General features: G+C 41.6%; 1 protein-coding gene across 10 annotated transcripts in view; it reads right to left on the reverse strand.

The window, feature by feature from the left end:
- Positions 1-22,860, reverse strand: part of DOCK7 (dedicator of cytokinesis 7) — a 150,206-nt gene that overhangs the window by 98,285 nt on the left and 29,061 nt on the right. For all 10 annotated transcript variants that reach the window (XM_039339068.1, XM_039339067.1, XM_039339066.1 and 7 more), the window contains one exon: positions 18,372-18,477. In XM_039339068.1, coding sequence (XP_039195002.1) covers positions 18,372-18,477 — 106 coding nt within the window. The remainder of the gene's footprint in view (positions 1-18,371; positions 18,478-22,860) is intronic.

Below are 22,860 nucleotides of genomic sequence, written 5' to 3' on the forward strand. Positions count from 1 at the left end.
GAATCACCAGATTGTAGAGTTGCAAGAGGGGTACAAGGTCATCTAGTTCAACACTCTGCCAGAAACATTTTTTACCAAAAAGCAAAAACTCCATCCTGAGGGCAGTAATGCTAAGAATTTCGTAAAATGTCTCATTTTTGCACTTGTGTTTTTTTCAAGTGACAATCATATCATGAAGATATAAAGCAACATAAACATCAAACTAAGAAACCAGTATTAATCTCACCAACCTGGTAAGAGTAAGAAATGCTGCCTATCAGATGAATAAACAGGCAAAAAAAAGAATTAATTTGTATTAGCTTATTATAAGGAAGGTACAGAGAGATCTCCTTTCTGGATAAAACCCACAGTAAAAGGAGATGGTTTTAACATTGTTTTACCCAATTACCCCTTTTCCAGGTCTTGAATAATGAATGTACAAAAATTACACCACCATCATCCAGAGTCTATTGTTGTATACAAACACCTTTGTGACAGTCCCAAACTGGATCTTCTACTTACAAACAAATACAAATTGCTTCATGATCCCCAGTATATGCCCAAATATGCTCCCTGGGAATAATTAACAGCTCTCCTCCCCAGTTTAAGAACTACTGTTATAAGAGATTTGTTGATATCAGCCTTCTAATAAAGAGACAGCCAGATCCTATTAAAAAATAATATTCAAACCTTTTCTTTCATAACTGATTATCAGAGGATGGAATCTCTCCTATTCTCTATTTAATAGAATACCACATAAAAGATAGTTTCTTTTCTTTCAAAGATAAGTAGTTCACATAATCTAGAACAGGGGTGTCAAACTGCTGGCCCATGGGCCGGTTGCATCATACAGAGGCCGTGCCCATCCCAGCTCTGGCAATGCAAAAAAAGTTGCGATACATCGCAACACGTCACGTTACACGGCATGTTTGACACCCGTGATGTAGAAAAGAACTATCTTACAACTGGCAAGGATATTCCAAGTTAATTTTCTTTCACTACTTCTTTCTGTTTTTTTTTTTTTTTTAAATACAGAAAGTCAAATTAATTCAATGTGTTATATTTCTCCTTTTCTGGCGTCCAGTGCTATCTACTGCCATGTTTCTGGCATATAAAGAATATTGTGTTCTTAGTATGCACTACAACTATTCCTTCCCATTACAGGCCTGCAAAGACTTGATTTCATATGTAAATGTATGCATGAAAAACTCCCAATACTACATTGAAAGTCATTTTAAAGTGATCTTAAATCAGTATAAATGTGCAAATGGCCTTTCACAAAAAATGAGATGCAAGTTTATTAGATAAGGTTTATATATACTATCATCTTTCAAGCCTTTTCCGAATGCGCAGGGAGAGTTACCACCGCCAATGCTTACATTATAAAATCTTGTCTCAAATGTTTATTACTGGACGATTACAAGGACGTTGAAGCATTTTGCCTTTAAGGCTCTGTTAGTCTTCACTGCTATAGTACCTTGCAAGATTGAAAATAAAACTCTGCCTATCAACTTTGTCCTTCCTTGGATGTCAAACACAGTATTTTGATGTATTTTAATGCTTTTCCCAATCAGCCAGTACTTGTTTTTGTTTGGTCTCTTACCTGCCTGTCTATATTACCATATGAGGAATGTGTTAGCTAAGCGTATCTATCCATTATTCCATCTATACAACACTGTTGTATTTCCCAGAGGTGTTTTCATTTTTAAAACTGTCAAGGAATTTGATACATAAGCTGTTTTGTCAAAACAGGCTCACAGCGTTGCAGATTGATCAACATAGCTAGCATAATCTATATAGTTTGTATGCTAAGAGAATCTCAGTTGCCCCTGTCTAAGTATGGTGTAAATGTTTTCTTCTTTTAATATAAGTTTATATAATTGTTAAGATTAAGGAATACTTGTGTAATGGTTATTAATTTGTAAGAATGAAACCAAGTGTAAGTCCAACAAAATACAATTTTATGACATAAGGCAATCACAATAAATCACATAGAAATAGCAATAGCACTTAGATTTATATACCACTCCATACTACTTTATAGCACTCTCAGAGTATGTGAAGCATGTCTTATTATACTGCCCTATGTATAATACAGCCAGAATTAAACTATTGCCTCTCCTTGGAATTGATCCCTCTGGTTCTAATGTTAGTAATTTGGTTTTATATTGTCTAGGGGATGGCTCCTCCTATATTACTTCTCAAGTTTCTAAATTTCTTCTAAGAGCTGTAACTATTAGAGGAGAACGTTGTAATTCCCCTTAGCCAAGGCTTCTGGTGTTAATTGTTTGTGATTATATTTTTCTTGTGTTTTCTTTTGTTGCACTTGTATTTTGATCTGTGACCGCAAAATAATAACAACAACAACAACAAAATACAAAGACCTACAAATAGAAATAGAAAGACTGTGGCAAAAGCAAGCAAGGGTAGTGCCAATAGTAATAGGCTCCTTGGGTGCAATCCCAAAACAACTGGAGCACCACTTGAACACCATTGGCATTGACAAATTTGCTATTAGTCAATTGCAAAAGGTGGCCTTTCTAGGAACTGCTTCCATCCTGCGACGATACCTGTAATACCATCAAACATCCACATCTGCCTATCCCTGGGTAAGGACTCGATAGGTAGACAAAATGCCAAATCCAGTCTGAACATCTGGCTGACTGTGCAATGATCCATAATAATAATAATAATAATAATAATAATAATAATAATAATAATAATAATAATAATAATAATAATAATAATATGGACGAACTGCAAAGGTTTACCCAGGGCAAAGAAATCAAAGCCTTACAAGAAGTAATTCAGAATGTAGAGGCAAACCAGGGGGAGTTGGCAGTGAAAGAATCCAGTAGAGATATACAACTGTTCTCATTTGGAAACCAGGCACCTCTTCCTCAGGAAGAACAAAACCCTCTAACTAAAGAAATAAAAGAATTGAAACAAAGAATAACTGAGCATCTAGAACAGCACAAAAACAACAGAATAAGGCTGCCTGCATTGAAGCTTGTTCCAAAGAAACAGCTAGCACAAGCATTAAAAGATGCAAATACTGCAATAGCAAGTATAAGCACCAATTCACTGCAAGAAACAAACCAACTAATGTACAGCACAGCTGCAGTTATAACAGAATACCTGGGATGTAAAATCAACAAAAAAGAAAAACAAACAAACAGTGCACCAGAAAAATGGAAGGTTAGACTAGAAAATAAGATCAGCAAGTTAAGATCACATGCAAGCAAGCTAGAACAGATGAAAGAAAAGAAGCTGAAGAACAAGAAGACCAAAGAATACCTAATCAAGAAATACCACTTAGAAACAAGGAAGATCAAGGAAGCACTGGAAATAATAAAGCAACAAATAACAGCTATAGCCAGGAAAATCAGTAGATATGAAGCTCGAATTGCAAACTATAGGCAGAACCTCCAATTTCAATCCAATCAGAAACGTTTCTACCAATCCATCAATGGAGAAACTGCAAGGAATCAGTCAGTACCTGACAAGGAAGAAACAGTGCAGTTCTGGAAGCAGATATGGGATAACCCAAAGAAATACAACAAGGATGCGGCTTGGTTAAAAGAGGTGGATGCAAATAAAACAGAAGTTGAAATGAAAGAACTAGTAATAACAACAAAAATGGTAGAAAAAAGAGCAAAGAAAATCAAAAATTGGTCAGCACCAGGTGAAGATGAACTGCATGGGTTTTGGTTGAAACATCTAACTGTTATACACCCACTCATTGCCAAGCAATTCAACAATATACTACAAGGAGGAGAAATTGAAAAGTGGCTAACAACTGGGAAAACCTACCTAATAATGAAAAATCCAGCAAAAGGGGCAACACCAGGTAACTACAGGCCAATTACCTGCTTACCAACAACTTTCAAATTACTAACTGGTGTGGTAGCTGATGCAGTACAACAGCATCTAGTTGAAAACAATCTCTTTCCACCTGAGCAGAAAGGAAACCGCCCCAATAGCAGAGGAACAAAAGATCAACTCCTAATAGACAAAATGATCTTGGAAAACTGCAAGAGAAGGAAGACCAACCTGAATGTGGCATGGATTGACTACAAAAAGGCATTTGACTCTCTGCCACATGATTGGATAATAAAGTGCCTAGAAATAACAGGAGTCAGTAGAAACATCAGAAAATTTGTGCAAAGATCGATGGCACAATGGAAGACACAGTTGCAGATCAATGGTGAGAGGCTGGGAGAGGTTAATATCAAGAGAGGAATATTTCAAGGAGATTCATTATCACCATTACTATTTGTTATTGCACTGTTTCCTCTGTCAACAATACTGAATAACTCAGGACATGGCTATCAAACATCAAAAACATCTGCCAGACTATCCCACCTCCTTTACATGGATGATCTGAAGCTGTATGGAAAAACATCATCTGAAATAGAATCGCTGCTCAACACTGTCCGTATATATAGCCAAGATATTGTAATGGAGTTTGGCTTGGACAAATGTGCCACACTTACTATCAAACAAGGAAAAATAGTGAAAACTGAAGGAATCAAGATGCCCCACGAAAATAACATTAAGAGTCTGGATGAGGAAGAGTACTACAAATACTTGGGTATCCTTCAAGCTGACAACATCAAGCACACTGAAGTCAAGAAAAAGATTAGAGGTGAATACATCAAGAGAGTGAAGAAGATCTTAAAATCCAAACTCAATGGAGGAAATACCATAAAGGCAATCAACACCTGGGCAATCCCAGTCATTAGGTACACAGCTGGAATAGTGGACTGGACTCAAGCAGAACTAAAAGCAATGGATAGGCAGACCAGAAAAATAATGACAATGAATCATGCCCTTCATCCACGCAGTGACATTGATAGACTTTATCTACCAAGGCAAATAGGTGGGCGTGGAATGCTACAAGTACATCAGATGGTTGAAGAAGAAAAAATGGCTTTGGAAGAATATCTGAAGAACAATGATGAAGATGCACTGAAATTAGTATATCAGGAAGGCTTACTAACTATTGGAGAGACCAAACTGGCCTACAAGAAAGACCAAATGAAGAACAGAATAGAGGCATGGGAAGACAAAGCACTACATGGCCAATACATGAAAAAAATAGCTGGGAAAGCAGATAATAATAAAACCTGGCAATGGCTAAGAGCAGGAAAATTGAAGAAAGAGACCGAGGGACTAATTCTGCTGCACAAGACCAAGCCTTAAGGACAAATGCATATAAAGTCAAAATTGAGAAGACAGCAACAGACAGTAAGTGCCGCCTATGCAAAGAAGCTGAAGAAACAGTGGACCACCTGGTAAGCTGTTGCAAGAAGATTGCAGACTGACTACAAGCAGCGGCATGATAAAGTAGCAACAATGATGCATTGGAAGATCTGCAAAAAATATCATTTGCCTGTAAGCAAAAACTGGTGGGATCATAAAATAGAGAAAGTCATAGAAATGATAAAATTAAACTGCTCTGGGACTTCAGAATTCAAACAGACAAGCACCTGCAACATAACACCCCAGACTTAACAATTGTCGATAAGAAAGACAAAAAAGTCTGGATAGTGGATGTGGCAGTGCCTGGAGATAGCAGAATAGAAGAGAAAGAACTGGAGAAGATAACAAAATACAAAGACCTACAAATAGAAATAGAAAGACTGTGGCAAAAGCAAGCAAGGTAGTACCAATAGTCATAGGCTCCTTGGGTGCAATCCCAAAACAACTGGAGCACCACTTGAACACAATTGGCATTGACAAATTCGCTATTAGTCAATTGCAAAAGGCGGCCTTATTAGGAACTGCTTCCATCCTGCGACGATATCTGTAATACCATCAAACATCCACATCTGCCTATCCCAGGTCCGGGGTAAGGACTCGATAGGTAGACAAAATGCCAAATCCAGTCTGAACATCTGGCTGACTGTGCGATGAATGATAATAATAATAATAATAGTTGTTGTTGTTGTTGTTGTTGTTGTTGTTGTTATTATTATTATTATTATTATTATTATTATACCACTCCATACTACTTTATAGCAGTCTCAGAGTAGTTGATAAATGTCGGCATATTGCCCCCCAACAATCTGAGTCTTCGTTTTCCTGACCTCGGAAGGATGGAAGGCTGACTCAACCTCAAGCCCCTATCAGGATTGAACTCCAGACTCTGAGCAGAGTTAGCTTGCAATATTGCATTCTAACCACTGTGCTACCAGGGTTCCCTAGGTTGAATGGGACTTCCACTCCATATAACAAAAAATCAACAATATCAACATAAACGACATCAACAAAAATGATCAGGGGACTGGAGGTTAAAACACATAAAGAACGATTGCTGGAATTGGATTTGTCTAGTTTAGTGAAAAGAAGGACTAGGGGTGACATGATAGCAGTGTTCCATTATCTAAGGGGTTGCCACAAAGAAGAGGAGGTTAACCTGTTCTCCAAAGCATCTGAGGGCAGACAAGAAGCAATGAATGGAAACTAATCAAGGAGAGGAACAACCTAGAACTAAGAAGAAATTTCCTGACAGAACAATTAATCAGTGGAACAACTTGCCTCCAGAAGTTGTGAATGCTCCAACTTCTTTGGATAACCATTAGGCAGGGTTTCCTGCCTAAGCGGGGGCTGGACTACAAGACCTCCAATGTCCCTTCCAACTCTGTTATTCTAGTCTATAAAACTAAATGGATGTTTTCAATTGTATAATTAAATTATGCAATTAAAGCTCCGTAACTAAAAGTGACATTGTTGAAATATTGGCATCCTAGCCTCCATCCTCAGATAAAACAATTCACTTCAAATTATTCCCCTAAAATAAATATTTCAAATTCTTGAAATTCAATTCAAATTCATATGTACACATCATTATAATTGTTAACTGTTGTTATATTCCCCAACAAAATGTTTGATTCTCCCAAATATAAGTATTAATAAAGATGTTTCACTGTGAAGTCTAAATAGCTTTTTTATACTGGAATTTATTTTCCAAGAATTACAAAATTAAAATAACTCATATAATCTCATGTTACTAAATTATATATATCGGGGTACCCAACCCAGCCTGTTCACAACTGGGCAGTGCAAGTGATGGGAGACTGCGTGCGTACAGCTGCACTTACACAAGTGGTGGGCGCTCACGCTCATGTGTGTAGGTCATTTTTGCACAAGTGCTGGGCACTCACATGTGCAGCTTCAATTGCATGAGCTGTCCATGTGAGAGCATGCACCTACCACTCACATAGAACCTTACCCTCACCCCTCCTCCCCAGCTGGGCCACCTGTCAGTTGAGGACCGCTTATATGTTCTTAATCGTCCCGCACCTGTCAGCATGTTGCAGGATTGGAACGGTGTGGCTGTAGGTGAAATAATCGCGACCCTCAGGGAGGACAACAAGTCTGTAGCTCGCTCTGAATTGAATTCTGAGGCGGACACTCAGGCTCGACTAGAAGAGAGGGGGGCAAAGAGCGAAAGCAACCAGATAACCAGCCTTGGGGCATCTGCACATGCACCAGGAGAGCAACTGAGAGCGGGAAGCAGCTTTTGAACCCGCCAACATGCTGACAGGTGCGGGACAATTAAGAGCATTACGGCCAATTGAAACAAGCAGACCGGTGACTCGCTCAAAGAGCAGGCGCAGGAGCAGCCGGCTATATAAGTAAACTCCTGGATCCCTTACTTTCACTCTGACGACGTCAACAGTTTGGTCGACGAAAGCTAAGTGGTTTGTACATTAAACAATCTTGTTTGTACTTTCATCCTGGTGTTCGATTCTTTCTTTGTTTTTCTAATATACATACATACATACATACATACATACATACATACAGTCAAATATTTGGAACTGCATTAAACTTACCTGACCTTGACTAAGTTAAAAAAATTTAAAAAATAATTTTAAATTAAATTAAAGTTAAAATTAAAAATCAAAAAAACCTAAAAAGGGTTAAATCTGATTTGTACTTAAAAACGATATTACATTACAACTCAGAAGGAAGTCATACAAACTGCAGGAATTATCAAGAGTCAAGGTTTACTCAAGGGGGACTTTAGCACTGAATAGACCAGGGTCATTAAGCCTTTATAGTCTTTCCCAAATGCATTATTTATTTACACGTTTGCTTACTTTATATCCCATCTTTCTATTTAACTGAATGTGCACACTGGCTAAAGACTTCCAGATATTTTGTGGTACGGCTCCCATCAGTCCTAGCCAGAAAGTTGACAAGGAGCTACCTTCCCATTCCATTAACAAGATGTTATTTGAACTGATGTAAATAGCTAAAAGTGTTGTTCATAGATAGATGGATACATATACAGACCCAATAAACCTCTCTTAATATAGGTAGTCTTCAAATTACAATCACAATTGAGCCCAAAATTTCCATTACTAAATAAGACAGTTGATAAGTGAGTTTTGCCCCATTTTATGACTCTTGTCACAGATGTTAAATGAATCACTGCAGCTGATAAGTTAGTAATGCCTTTGTTAAATGAATCTGGCTTCCCCAATGACTTGTCAGAAAGTCACAAAAGGGACCCTGGGACACTGCAACTGTCATAAATAAATACAGGCCAGTTGCCAAGCATCCAGATTTTGATCATGTAACCATGAGGAAGCTGCAACGGTTATGTGAAAAATGGTCTTAAGTCACTTTTGTCAGTGTCGTTGTAACTTTGAACGGTCACTAAATGAATGGTTATAAGTTGAGGACTATCTGTAGACATTTAGACTACAAACTCATAGGATGGAATGCTAACCTCCAAAACAAACTTAGTCAACACATGAAAAACTAACGTCAGAAGGCATTCCTTCTTAGTATGCATTTTTTCCCATCTTTAGAGCTATATTCCCAACACTTCAGGAGGATTCCTAACACAAGAGATACTTGAATACTTTTGTTGTTGTTAATTGCGAAGTCGTGTCCGACCCATCGCGACCCCATGGACAACGTTCCTCCAGGTCTTCCTGTTCTCTACCATCTTCTGGAGTCCATTTAAGTTCACACCTACTGCTTCAGTGACTCCATCCAGCCATCTCATTCTCTGTCGTCCCCTTCTTCTATTGCCCTCAATCTTTCCCAGCATTAGGCTCTTTTCCAGTGAGTTCTTCCTTCTCATTAGGTGGCCAAAGTATTTGAGTTTCAACTTCAGGATCTGGCCTTCTAAAGAGCAGTCAGGGTTGATCTCTTCTAGGACTGACCGGTTTGATCGCCTTGCAGTCCAGGGGACTTGCAGGAGTCTTCTCAGCACCATAGTTCAAAGGCCTCAATTCTTTGGTGCTCAGCCTTTCATATGGTCCAACTTTCACAGCCATACATTGCAACTGGGAAAACCATGGCCTGGACTATACGCACTTTTGTTGGCAGGGTGATGTCTCTGCTTTTTAGTATGCTGTCTCGATTTGCCATAGCTTTCCTCCCCAGGAGCAAGCGTCTTTTAATTTCTTGGCTGCAGTCCCCATCGGAGGTGATCTTTGAGCCCAGAAAAATAAAATCTGTCACTACCTCCATTTCTTCCCCATCTATTTGCCAGGAATTGAGAGGGCCGGATGCCATGATTTTGGTTTTCTTAATGTTGAGTTTCAAGCCTACTTTTGCACTCTCCTTCTTCACCCGCATCAAGAGGCTCTTTAGTTCCTCTTCACTTTCTGCCATTAGAGTGGTATCATCTGCATATCTTAGGTTGTTGATATTTCTCCCGGCAATACTTGAATACTTTACAAAAAGTTAAGCCTCACAGTTTGTTTGTTTGCTTTTTCGAAAAAGCCTTTTGCCACAAATCAAATTCTTTTGTGCAAGCTCCAATTAAATCAGGAAGCCTTTAATTACCTGTTTCCCATTTCATCAAAATCTGGAAACTATGATTACTACACTGGAGCAAAAACAGCACATTAAACCATACTTTTGGTAACCATAGTTACTAAAACAAGGGACTAATTTCCTACTTTAGAAAAATGAAGTTAACTTTCTGGTTGGTGGACTCACAGTGGGGAGGTCTATGCCAAAGATTTCTGTTTGTTTAACATACCGAAATATAATTAAAGATGTCTAAATATATTCCAATTTCCACTTATTAATACTGCAACCATCAAAAGCTGTTTTTATTATGATAATCACACAGTCAGCCAGATATTTAGACTGGATCTGGCATTCTGTCCACTTACTGAATCCTTTCCAAAGACCTGGGATCAGCAGATGTTGTTTAATAATATTAAATGTATCATCAAGGATGTAAGCTGTTCCAAGTAAAGCTGACTTTTGTAATTGACTGATTATGACTTTGTCAATGGCAATGCTGGTATTATAATGTTTTGGATTACATCCATGGCACCTATTACTATTTTTATTATTTTTGCTTTCTTTAGCCACAGTCATTCTACTTCTATTTGCAGGTCTTCAAATTTTGTGATTTTTTTTCCCAATCCTTTCTCTTCTATTTTGCTGTCTACAGGCACTGTACCTCTACTATACAGACTTTTTTGTCTTTCTTATCAATAATTAACTCTAAAGTATCATGTGGCAAGTACTTATTTGCTTGAATATTTTAGTTTCTTCATTTTCTATAACTTTATCTCTTTTGTGGTTCCACACTCAAACAGGCAGCAGCATATCTTCAAGCGTCTCATCATTTGAAGTAGCTCTATAAAGCACTTGTCTGATGAGAATTGAAGCAAATTCATTTAGAATGTCACCAGGAACTATTTGCAAAAGATTTGGAAACCATATTCTGCCTGATAGTTATTTCATTTCATTCTTTTAATCCCAACTGAGCTAAATCCAGAATAGGCTATAAATTTTAATTATTTAATTAAGACATGGTACTTAGGTAAGACTTGCCTCAGATACTGAAATGTGTCAAGACACAATTCTTAACTGGTTCACAATCCATCAAATAATTGGGGCCTAAAGTTTCACCCAATCAATTGATTTTCTTTTTCCCTTGCTGGTAGAATAGCCACCGCTCTGGTGAAAAGAATGAACTTCTTTTAATAGACAGAATGAATTCTCATCAGTCCTCTTGATAAATCTTGCTCTAATACTAGTACCCCACTGGGCAATGGTAAATGTTCAAAGAAATGTCTCAGAAATAAAAGAAAAGAGTAGGAGTCGTTGACCTTTTCATATTTCAATAAAACAAGATTTAACAAATGCACAGCCTTTTATTTAATTTCAATCTGACTTTTACATTAATGTCAGGTGATTTGCGGTCTACCATATAATAGTATATGAGTAGCCCATTCATTAAAGTTACTGTCCTGTCACAGATTGCATGAACTAAGCATGAACACACAACCCAACCGCTAGCAATTAAAGAATTCAGTGGGATTAAGAAACTGGCTATGCATAACTTTATTCTCATTCTGGGTAGGAATTTTTTTAAAAAGGAACATTCAGAATATGAACCTGATTTATAACAACGGGAGCTGCTAAGTTTATCATCAAGCAAAGGGTTGCTAGCTCTCTCTATTCATTTGCTAAAAATGTACAGAAACTGTACAAATGACTTAGGATGCCAGTAAAATGGCAAGCCTGAAAAAAAATTTATTGTAGAAATTAGTAGTGTAGTCATTGCACCCAAACACACCCTGCTGCGTTCAAATGACACTTTTAATTTTTAATATCTTCCTAAATAGAATTCTAAATAACTGGCTAACATTGTATCCTAGAAGTCTTCATGTTTCCTAGTGACTCCACAAGCATACCAATTTACGTTAAATTAGAATAGAGATTAGATATGGAATATTCCTATACGCATATTCATTGCAAAACTCACATTAGATTTTTAGAGGTTAGGGTTTAGATTCCTATTTAATTTGATTAAAGCAAAATTGGACATAAAAAAACCCATATCAAATCAAAGTTCTAACATGCACCGGGCAAACCCATTTGCTAAACAAGCCTACTGTTATTGTAGCTAGTATTGTTTAATTGGTTTACAATGAACAAATTGCAATTTACAGGACTGAAATAAAAGGGGCGTTGACTTACCTGAACGCCTTTTCTCAGCACGGAGATGGATAATCCACGCAGTGGGTTGAGACTGCATTCCTGGCCAATCAGATCAGTCAGCCAAAGTTGCCACGCCCCGTCTTGGACCATGATCCTTTAGTCTTGACTCGAGCGCAGCCATTGACTGACAGTAAGACGTTTGGGCTCCACTAAATATACCCTATTATTCTAGTCTATAAGGGTGGGTGTGGATTATCCATCTCCGTGCTGAGAAAAGGCGTTCAGGTAAGTCAACGCCCCTTCTCCAGCAATGGAGATGGATAATCCACGCAGTGGGACATACCAAAGCCTATTGTCCCTTGGGTTGGGGAATAGACTGGTCCCGTGTGCAACTTTGGTCTAGCACCTGCTGGAGAACCCTCCTACCGAAGGAGGCCTCTGCAGAGGAGTACCTGTCAATTTTGTAATGACGAAGGAATGGAGAGGGCGAGGCCCAAGTGGCTGCCCTGCATACCTCTTCAATAGAAGCCTGCATGGCCCATGCTGCTGAGGTGGCAGCACTCCTTGTGGAATGGGCTGTGATATGCTTGGGGACTTGCAAGGACTCCGCCTGGTATGCCCCCGTGATGCATGCCCTAATCTACCTACCGATGGTAGAGGACGAGACCTTCCGGCCCCTAGTAGCAGGGTGGAAGGATATGAAAAGCGCTTCCGAGCGTCGGAATTCCGCTGTGCGTGAAATGTAATGTCTTAGTGCCCTGCGTACGTCCAAGGTGTGCCAGTGTTGTTCCAGGGGATGAGCTGGGTTTGGACAGAAGTCTGGTAGGACTAGTTCCTGTGATCTGTGAAAAAGGGAGTTGACCTTTGGAATGAATGAAGGGTCTATTCTTAGGACTACCTTGTCCCTGTGAAAATGGCACAGGTCCTTCCTCATTGAGAGAGAAGCTAACTCGGATATCCGACGAGCTGACGTGATGGCTACCAAGAATGCTACCTTATGGGTCAGATAGCGAATGTCACATGTTTTGAGTGGTTCGAAGGGCGCTCTGGTAAGAGCTTGTAGTACTCGTAGTAGTTCCCACGATGGATACCTGTGCACGGTTGGCGGTCTGATGTTTGCAGCCCCCTTGAGGAAGGATCGTATTAAGGGATGCTTGCCCAAGGATTCACCGGGGCTGGCAGAAAGTATAGTTGAGAGGGCGGCGATTTGCCTGCGCAGGGTGTTTGGCGAGAGGTCCCTCTCTAGGCCATCTAGTAAAAATTCTAGGATCTTGGGAATTGTGATCCCTTCGAGTAACAATTCCTGTTTAGAGCACCCTGATTGGAAGCTTCTCCACGTGGCCTCGTAGATACGGTTCGTGGAGGGGCGCCTTGATGCCTGTATGACCCTAATTACACCCTGTGAGCAAGCCCCCTTGGCTAAAATGGACCGTTCAAGAGCCAGACGGCTAGTTGTAGCCATTGTGGCTCTGGGTGGGAGATCTCCCCCTGCTTGAGGGAGATCCTCTCCGGAGGAATCCGCCATGGATTCGTGCGGGAGAGACTCCTCAAGTCTGCGAACCAAGGTCTCCTTGGCCAATAAGGGGCCACAAGGATTACCTCAGCCCTTTCCCGCAGAATCTTGCGTACTACCGCCGGAAGGAGAGGTAAGGGTGGAAACGCGTACAGGAGCCCCCTTGGCAATGGGCTCCGTAACGCGTCCGTCTGCTCTGCTCCCTTGGATGGGAATCGGGAGAAGAAGCGAGTTAGGTGGGCATTGGAAGGAGAGGCAAAAAGGTCCACCTGGGGAAGCCCGAAGCGGTGACAGACCTCCCTGAAGATCCTCGGGTTTAGTTGCCACTCCGAGTGATCTATTGTTGATCTGCTCAACAGATCTGCTTGGATGTTTGCCTCCCCCGATATGTGGTCGGCCTTTATGGAGGCCAGATTTTGTTCCGCCCAGGCCCACAGTAGGAGGGCCTCGGCCGAGAGCGAGCGAGAGTGTGTGCCCCCCTGACGGTTTATGTGGGCCTTGGCTGTCACGTTGTCCGTCAGGACCAGTACGTGCCTGCCTTTTATGCTGCTGTGAAAATGCCTTAACGCTAGGTGAATAGCCCGCAGCGCGAGCCAGTTTATGTTGTGTCGGAGATCCACCGCTGACCAGCGGCCCTGTGTCCACTTGGTCCCCAAGTGGCCTCCCCAGCCGAATAAGCTCGCATCTGTTGTGACTACTACTCTGTCTGGTTCCCTGAAGGTGGACCCCCTGAGGAGAGCTGGAGATAGCCACCACCTGAGGGAGTGTCGTACTCTCAGAGGTATGCCTACCCTCTTCCGGGATGCACTGATTTGTTGTCTATGAAACGGGAGCATGAACCATTGCAGTTCTCTTGAGTGCAGCCTTGCCCAAGGAACTATTGCTATGGTCGATATCATCTTCCCTAGCAGCTGGGAGAGGCAGACCAGCGTAACTGACTGACCGCGGCTTACCTGTTTTACGGCTTTCTTTATGCTGCTGAGGCGTTCCTGTGATAGGTACACCTTGCACTCCTGTGTGTCTATGACCGCTCCCAGATGGAGTATTCTCGTAGTTGGGGTTAGATGGCTCTTTGGAAAGTTCACCGAGAAGCCGTGGTCCTGCAGCAGTTTTAGCACTAACTTTAGGTCCGCCCGAGACTGCTGGGCGGACGATGACTGGATTAGAATATCGTCCAGGTAGCACTGGACTCTGACTGGTACGTTTCTTAGTTGTGCTGACAGAACCGCCAGAATCTTGGTGAACACCCTGGGCGCTGATGACAGGCCGAATGGAAGTGCCCTGTATTGAAAATGGTGCCCCCTGTAGGCAAACCGTAGAAAGCGGCGGTGAGCCAGAGAGATAGGGATGTGCAAGTATGCCTCCGTGAGGTCGATCAATGCCAGAAAATCCCCTTTCCTTACGCTTCCAAGGATGGAGCGTAGTGTCTGCATTTTGAATTTGCGGTATTTTATGTAGAACTTTAGCCTTTTCAAATCCAAAACGGCTCTCCAACCCCCCGAGGGTTTTGGGACCACGAAGAGGATAGAATAAAACCCCTGGTCTCTCTGGTTCATCGGCACCGGCTCTACGGCCCGTATGTTTAGAAGGTGCTGAACGGCCTCGTTCATGAGCCTTCTCTTTGTTGGGTTTGTGGGACAGGGGCACGGGCGGAAGCGGTTCGGGGGATTTGAGAGAAATTCTAGAGATAGACCATGACGTATGGTGTTCCTGACCCATACGTCCGTGGTGGTCTCTTCCCACTGGGGAGCAAACCCTGCTAGTCTGCCCCCTATGGGAAGGTCTGGGCGGGAGTCATCTGGTACGGCGGAAGGGGCGGTGGTTCCCCCGAAAGGGCCGTCTTCCCTGTGTTTGCCTATGTCTTGTGTTCTGTCTGTCCCCCTGTCTTTCCCTATCCTGTCTAGCTTGGAAGGGTTGGGAATTTTGAAAGTAGTTGACCCTGGCTTCCGTACGAAAGGAGTGTTTCCTTCCCCAGGAGCCGGGTCTCTTGTCCTGCCTTTTAAGCATGTGTTTAAGGACCTTGCGCTTGTCCTTGTTCTCTGTCAGGTATGGCGTTAGTGCCTCACAAAACAGCTTTGCCCCTTGGTACGGAGCCGAAGCCAATTTCCACTTGGATTTGGTATCCGCCTGCCAGTTCTTTAGCCAGAGGATGCGCCTGCTCGTGTTGTTTGCCGCCATTGCCTTGGATGAAAACTTGGTCGCTAAAAGTGTTGCGTCCGACGCATATTCCGTGGCCGCTACCATTTTGCTGAGTTCCTGATGAGTGCGTATATCTCCCATGGGAACCCGGCCCTGTAGCTCACGGAGCCAACAAAGTGTGGCTCTGGTGAAAAAGGACGCGGAGGTAGACGCCCTGGTAGCCCAAGCTATTGCCTGGTGCGTTCTCCTGTAGTTGGACTCACTCTTTCGGTCCTTGGCTTTAAGAGCCTCAGCAAAATCTCCTGATATGGCCGTGTCCGATATCAGGGGACCTATGGGTTCGTCCACCACCGGTACCTCCAATGTTCCCTCTAGCTCCCTTGCTACGTTAAATAGCTTCCTCTCCGCATTGCTAGGAAGCGGTAGGGAGGTTGGCGCTGCCCACTGTTTCCTTATTGTGTTTAGGAACATGGTCGGGCATGGTATGCGGTGTGGAGTGGTTACCTTTTCGGCGAACGTCGGCTCAGCCTCCGTGTCAACTGTGACAGGCTCCGCTGGTGTCCCATGCCCCAGATGGGCTGTGGCCTCAGCCTTGCGCAGAATAGTAACAAAAAGAGAAGGGTTAAACAGGCCGCGGAAGGACGGCCCTTGAGGTGAGGTGTCCTCCTCCTCCTCAGACATTTGAATCCCTTGTGACGTACCTGGCTGGTCCAGGTAAGCTTCCTCAGAGACCGACGAGTCTGAGACGGAGGAGAGGTCCTGATGGTCCTCCGTTTCCTCCCGATGCCTCGTTCTAAGTCCTAGAGACTGGGCTTTTGAAGTTTGAGCCCTGGCCTCAAATGCACGGTCCACTGCCTGTGCTATTAGGGTAGCTAGCAGATCCCCCGTCAATGCAGGAGGAGTGACCATTGCCTGCGACCCTGCAGGGGCTGTGGTTAGCATGGTCCTCGGGGTTTCCTGTAACCTCCGTGGGGAGGGGGATCGGGAGAGCGATGAGAATTCGCCTATCCCACCCTCTGTTTGGGACTGTGATGAGCTCCCTAATGACCAAATGGCCCGTGGGGATGAAGGGAGACCCAGCGGTAGATCAGGACCTATTCCCCAATTCTGCCTATTTTCAATTCTGGCCCTTTTCTGGGCTCTGTCGAACTCTTTTTCTAGGGCTTGGTGTCTTCTGATTGCCTGTTTGTCAGCCTTCTTTGATGACTTCCTTGCAGCTTTTCTAGGGGCTGCAGAGGATTCCGAATCCTCTGAAGCAGGTGCTCCAGAGGATGAAGGCGGGGCTCCAGTGGAGGGAATGATTGCTTCCTCCATTCTCCACTAACGCTGGGCCGCGATAGGGGGGACCCAGGTAGTAGGAGAGCTCCAACTTTGAGTAAGGACAGGCACACTACTGGGGGCGTCTGGAACTCAGGAGCAGACTCTGCCAAATTGTCAGAGTTAGTCACTGTGCACGGATAAGAACAGGCACGCTAATGGGAATGCCTGGAACCCGGCTTGACTACGGTGGGTAAGGACAGGCACGCGACTGGGGATGCCTGGGACCCACCACTAAATCCAGAGGCGTACGGGCCACTAACGGGGGACCCGAAGTCTGGAAGGAGCCAAAGGCAACTAAATACAGTTAGTTATGAAAGGTTCTTATTTACTTTAGGTAGAAGACACCAAGTCCTGGAACCAGTAGCTATGTGTCTGATTTGAATGTCTCTGAATGAATAATAGATGCTTTATTACCCCAGTACTGCTTGCCTATTAATTCACTCCAGCGGCTGAACCTAGCTTTCTTAAGGAACTTTAACTCCCCTGTTTGGACAAAAAATATGGCCGCCGCTGCCAGGAAACTACTGCGCATGTGTTAACAAGGCTGCCCATGCCACGTGCGGTTGTAACAAAGAGCTGCGCATGCTTCCAGCTGTGCAGACAATGGCGCCTCATTTAAAAAATCCTGAGCAGCCTGGAGTGAAAAGACTGCTCCTTCGCACGCCAGCTGTTTCCCTTAATCAATCTCCCTCCCAGCATGCGTCCCCTTTGTCCTCCGCTTCCCTCGCTAACTGCTTGCCTTTCTGTCTTTTTTTTTTTTTTTAAACGCGAGGGGTTGCCCGAGCCTCCCCGTTTGTTTAAGGCGGCTGCCGGCTGCTGGAAGGTGGCTGGGGTTGGTTAGGGAGGGGAGTTAGGGATTTCCCCCTTTTAAGTGGGGGTGGTTTCCCCTGTAGGAATCTGACTTCCTGAGTTTTACAATTTAGCAAGGAAATTTTGAGTGGTCAATTAAATTGAATTAAATTATCTCTAATTAACTTTTAAACTAAGCAATTTCAGCTACTAGAAAAAATCCCCCCTAATGGAAAGGAACTATACCTGACCAGGAGCCAAAAGTTGTAGATGTCTCTGCATGGCCAGATCAGTCAAGACTAAAGGATCATGGTCCAAGACGGGGCGTGGCAACTTTGGCTGACTGATCTGATTGGCCAGGAATGCAGTCTCAACCCACTGCGTGGATTATCCATCTCCAGTGCTGGAGAAACCCCAAATTCGAACAACAAACAGCGCCGTATAATCTTGCACATTCCAAATATCAGTAAATAGACTAAATGAATCCAGAAACTTCCCTCTGACTTCAACTTTTGCTGTTGTGCAAACAACAGATTAAAATATTTCTTTGTACTTGGAATCCTACAAACTCCACACATTCCAATGCAATTCATGAACTACCAAAACGTAGCTGCTCTTAAATTTGGAAGGGTGCGCTTAATTTGATGACAATATGCACTGGGACTGCTGTTTACAAATCTAAGAAGTTACTTACAGTTGTATGATGGGAAATGGTGCCCCCAATATTAAGATTCTTGAGAAGTTGTGGTGATCCTCCATATTGCCCTGAAATCTGTTTCCGTACTTCAGCTGCCACCGTTCTAGAACAAGACAAGTGATGGTATTTAAGAATATTTTCATTACTTTCATCAAGGAAATAAAATATACAAACTTCATAGAAAAAAGTAGCACATACAGTATATTAAAAAGTTATAACAATATAGCGAAACCTTGAGGCAACAGACTTTGCATACAAGTAACTGTATTCCACCATTATATTCATTATTTTACATAATTTCCCCATTATACACCGTTTATATATCATCACATTCATGACACATATGACACCATCTGTATTAATCTACATCGTTTGCGTTATGATGTAATTTTGCAAATATTATTTACTGCATCGTTACCCTAACAATATAAAGGATATAATAATATAAATTGTGTCACATGGGATGATATCATTATTACATAACATGATAAAATAATGACACTGAAAAAGAGATTTATTCTAAAATTCTGTATTTACATTTATAAAATTCATCTCGTAGTAAATGAAAGAGTGGTCATTTGTTATTTTAACTTAGCTAACTTATCTTTTTATCACTAATTTTGTAAATACCACATAGCGACTAATCCTATAAAACAGGGGTCCCCAACCCCCAGTCCGTGGACGAGCACCAGTCCGCAGCATGCCAGCAACTGGGTCACACAAACAAGCAAAGCCCCACCCAAAGGATGCAGGCAATACACAAAACCACACCCCCTCTGGTCGCGGAAAATCCTTTCTCCATGGCACCGGTCCCTGGTGCCCAAAAAGTTAGGGACCTCTGCTATAAAATCTACAAGAATGGCAATGGGTTTCATCTTACCAGGGTAATATGAAACAAATCCTCCACATTTTCTCTTCTCTTATTTGAGGATTAGTATATTATTCTAAGATCAGTAATTTTATTCCAAGAATAAACTAACTCTTGTACTAAAGGATCAAAAATTCAGTAGATATCCATTGTCACTAAGTTGAAGTCCAATCAACATTAATGCTTCTAAGCTAGAGGGTCAAAATCTTACATGACTTCTTGGGTAAATTTGCCAAAATGGCTTGATTTCAATTCCAGTTAGTTTTAAGCCACAATGTATTTACAGCAAATCCCCGAGTGACGAATGTTTCCTTAGTGAACGTTCGTAGTTACGCGATAAGCGCCCCCTAGTGTTTACAAAATGAATGTTGCTGCACCAAGGCAGTTGTTCATTCTTATGAACTCGCAGAGGCATTGCAACATTCACCCTGGCTCCTCCCCCCCCCACCCTGGGGCTCCTTAGGCACTAGGCCTGTGGATACTCACTTTGTGAAGAATCAAATCACAGGTGTCATCTCTTGACATCACGTGACACATCGTGAAGTATCGTGCCTTTTTCTCATTGCCAGCAATGGGGTGGGTGTGGTTTTAGTGTGATGCATCCAGCCCATGGGCCGGCAGCTTGACACCCCTGATCTAGCTGGTGTTCGCTTCTTGGCTGATTTGCTGTTTCAGTCCTTCCATGTACTCACAGAGAATGGAGACCTAAAGTACCACAAGATCATGTGAGATCTTATGATATTGATCTCATGTTATCTCATGGTATTTTAAGTCTCTGTTCTCTGCAAACGGAGCCTTGGACAAGATCTGTGGCAAAAGGCTTTGTAAATGAAGGTAAGAGCTGAAACATCAAAGTTTTCCCTCCGTTTGCAAAGCCTTTTGCCATCTTTGCAAAAAGCCTCGGCCGCTGAGAAGGGATTCTGGAGCCATGCAGCGCCATTCCCAACTTCCAGAGACCCACAGCCACTGCTCCCGAACTCCATACTGGATGTCGGATGCCCACAGGAGGCCTCCCCTGCCCAGAACGGACCTCTGGAGACCCACAGCCGCCACTCCCGACGTCCATTCTGGGCGGGGGAGGCCCGCAGGAGAGCAATGGAAGTACTACTTCCTGTGATCTCATTACAATACTTCTGTAAATGCACAAAGGAAAATAAAAACAAAAAGGGAAGAGTTAAAATGGAATAAAGTTGAGAAAACACATGGCTCATTTGTATACTAGAGTGAACAGGAATATTCCAAAAGACGGCATTTAGTTCCAGTTTGCACTGAACCACACAATAATCAAGAGAATATACGCTTACATAATATAAAAATGTCTGAGGAGCTCAAAAAAGTACCACTCATGTACAAGAAGGGCATACAAGCAGGTTTCAGGGTAGCTCAACTTTTGCAAAGTACAAAACAAAAGCACACAAACCAAAACTGTTCTAGAAAAAAAGGTCTAAAGAGGAAGTAGACTGGGATGAGAAAGGAATCCAAGATAGGTTTGCTCTTAGTTTGAGAAAGGAAAAAAAAATGCTGAATAGGGGAATAGAAAAGAGTATCTGAAACCCTCAAGAAGGATTCCATGTTGCAACATTTTGCTGTAGAATCCTATTTATAACTGAATGTTTTTGAAGAATCAGAGTTAAATTACACAAATCAGTTTTAAAAAATATAGCACAAAACTGAACTCCTCCTTTTTGAACTGTGAGGCTCAGTATTGAGGGCAGCATTCCAAAGAGTCTGACCAGAGAAAAGTAGAATGGAGTAATTATTTCTTACAATATTGACTTTGTGTTACACTTAATGTACTCCAAGATAGCCTTTTCTTTTTTAAGCAGCTTCATCACATTGCTAACTCATGTTTAACTTCTGGCTGAAAGGAAACTTAATCTCTTTCACGTGTATTAATACCAAATCAGCTCAATCCAATTTATTATGCCTTCCAATTTATGCCTTTAACTTTATTCAGATCCATAATGTTACTTTTTTTTTTGGTCATGTGATCAAAATTTGGATGCTTGGCACCTGGTTCATATTTACGACGGTTGCAATGTCTCGGGATCATGTGTTCCCATTTTATGACCCTCTGACAAGCAATGTCAATGGGGAAGCCAGATTCACTTAACAACCATGTTACTGACTTAACCACAGTGATTCACTTAACAAGTGTGGCAAGAAAGATTGTAAAATGGGGCAAAATTCACTTAACAACTGTCTCCCTTAGCAATATAAATTTTGGGCTCAATTGAATAGAATTCTTTATTGGCCAAGTGTGATCGGACACATAAGGAATTTGTCTCCAGTGCATAAGCTCACAGCATACATATAAACAGGAATTAATAGGTCATAGGTCACAAGTGATCATAAGTCAAGGACTAGCTGTACTACTTCCACTGTCTGTGTCCTAAACATGGGTGGTCAAATATATTCACCTTTGTTAATAACACCTTTCTTACCTATGTTACTTCTATTATCATAACAGTTGATATTATATTCGTTATTTGGTACTAACTTTGAGAATGCAGTATTGATACTTTTTCCATAGATACTCATTTAAAATTAGAGACTAGGAATTATGCTCTACAAAAAAAATTCTTATAAACAGAAACTAAGATTTGAGTCAATTTTAGAGGAGCAAAAGACAACATGCCTCAAAAGCACTTGGAAATGATTTTTCAGCTGGATGCAAATATTTTTGACAACTGGAAAATGAAATCTCTTGAGCTTGCTTAACAACTGTAGTCAGGATTTAATCACAAACTGCATACTGTCAACTTACTGCATCTATTGGAATGGCTTCAAGGATAGCACAACATGAAAAAGCCACCCAGTGTTTTGGAATGGAACGGCTTTATTACAACTAGCAGGATTCAAAGTTTTCTAAACAGGAGGCTGGGAAGGGAGTCAGAAGACACTTTGAATAGGGATTCCCAAATAACTTTGGAAACTGAAAATGATTACAGAACTGCCTACATTATTCTAACAAAAGCTGACAAATTAGTTTCTAAAGAATAAAACTGAGGAAATCATCTGATAGCTGTGAAGAAAAAGATCAACTGATTATGCTAATAAAAGGAAAGCAAAATTGCCACATTGCATATTGCACAGTCTTTTAAGAGTATCCAGGACTACGGTTTTTTTTACCACAAACAAAAAATGCCTGATAAAAGTTTCTAATTTGCATTTTGAGTAATTTCTCAGTGGAAAAATTCATTAGAATTGGATTTTAGAAAACGCTTGATTTTATACACTTTTAATTTAAAGATTATGTAAGTGTTTGTGAAATGGTACAATTCTTTATACATAAAATCTGGAATGCTATGTTTAGATGAATAATTTTAAAAAACCTATCTTGGTCTTGTTTTTAACTGTTTAATAAATTACTAGCGGTCAAAAGCAGTTACTTAGACAAAACACAGAGAAAAATTCCTATCTATTTTAAAGCAACATCTGTATAGTTGGCCACCTAGAATAAGGCAAGAATTGATGTTTATGGCATGACAGAGATGTGGACTGTAAGTTTTCTGGGATCAACATTTTCCACAGAGAATGTTCCACTTCAGGCAATTTTGGCAGTTTCATATCTTTTAATCTTTTACTATCTATTGCCCAACTTTGTTTGCAACATAA

Source organism: Crotalus tigris, unplaced genomic scaffold (assembly GCF_016545835.1).
Source record: "Crotalus tigris isolate CLP2741 ecotype Arizona unplaced genomic scaffold, ASM1654583v1 scf7180000017729.2337069, whole genome shotgun sequence".
Lineage (NCBI taxonomy): Eukaryota > Metazoa > Chordata > Lepidosauria > Squamata > Viperidae > Crotalus > Crotalus tigris.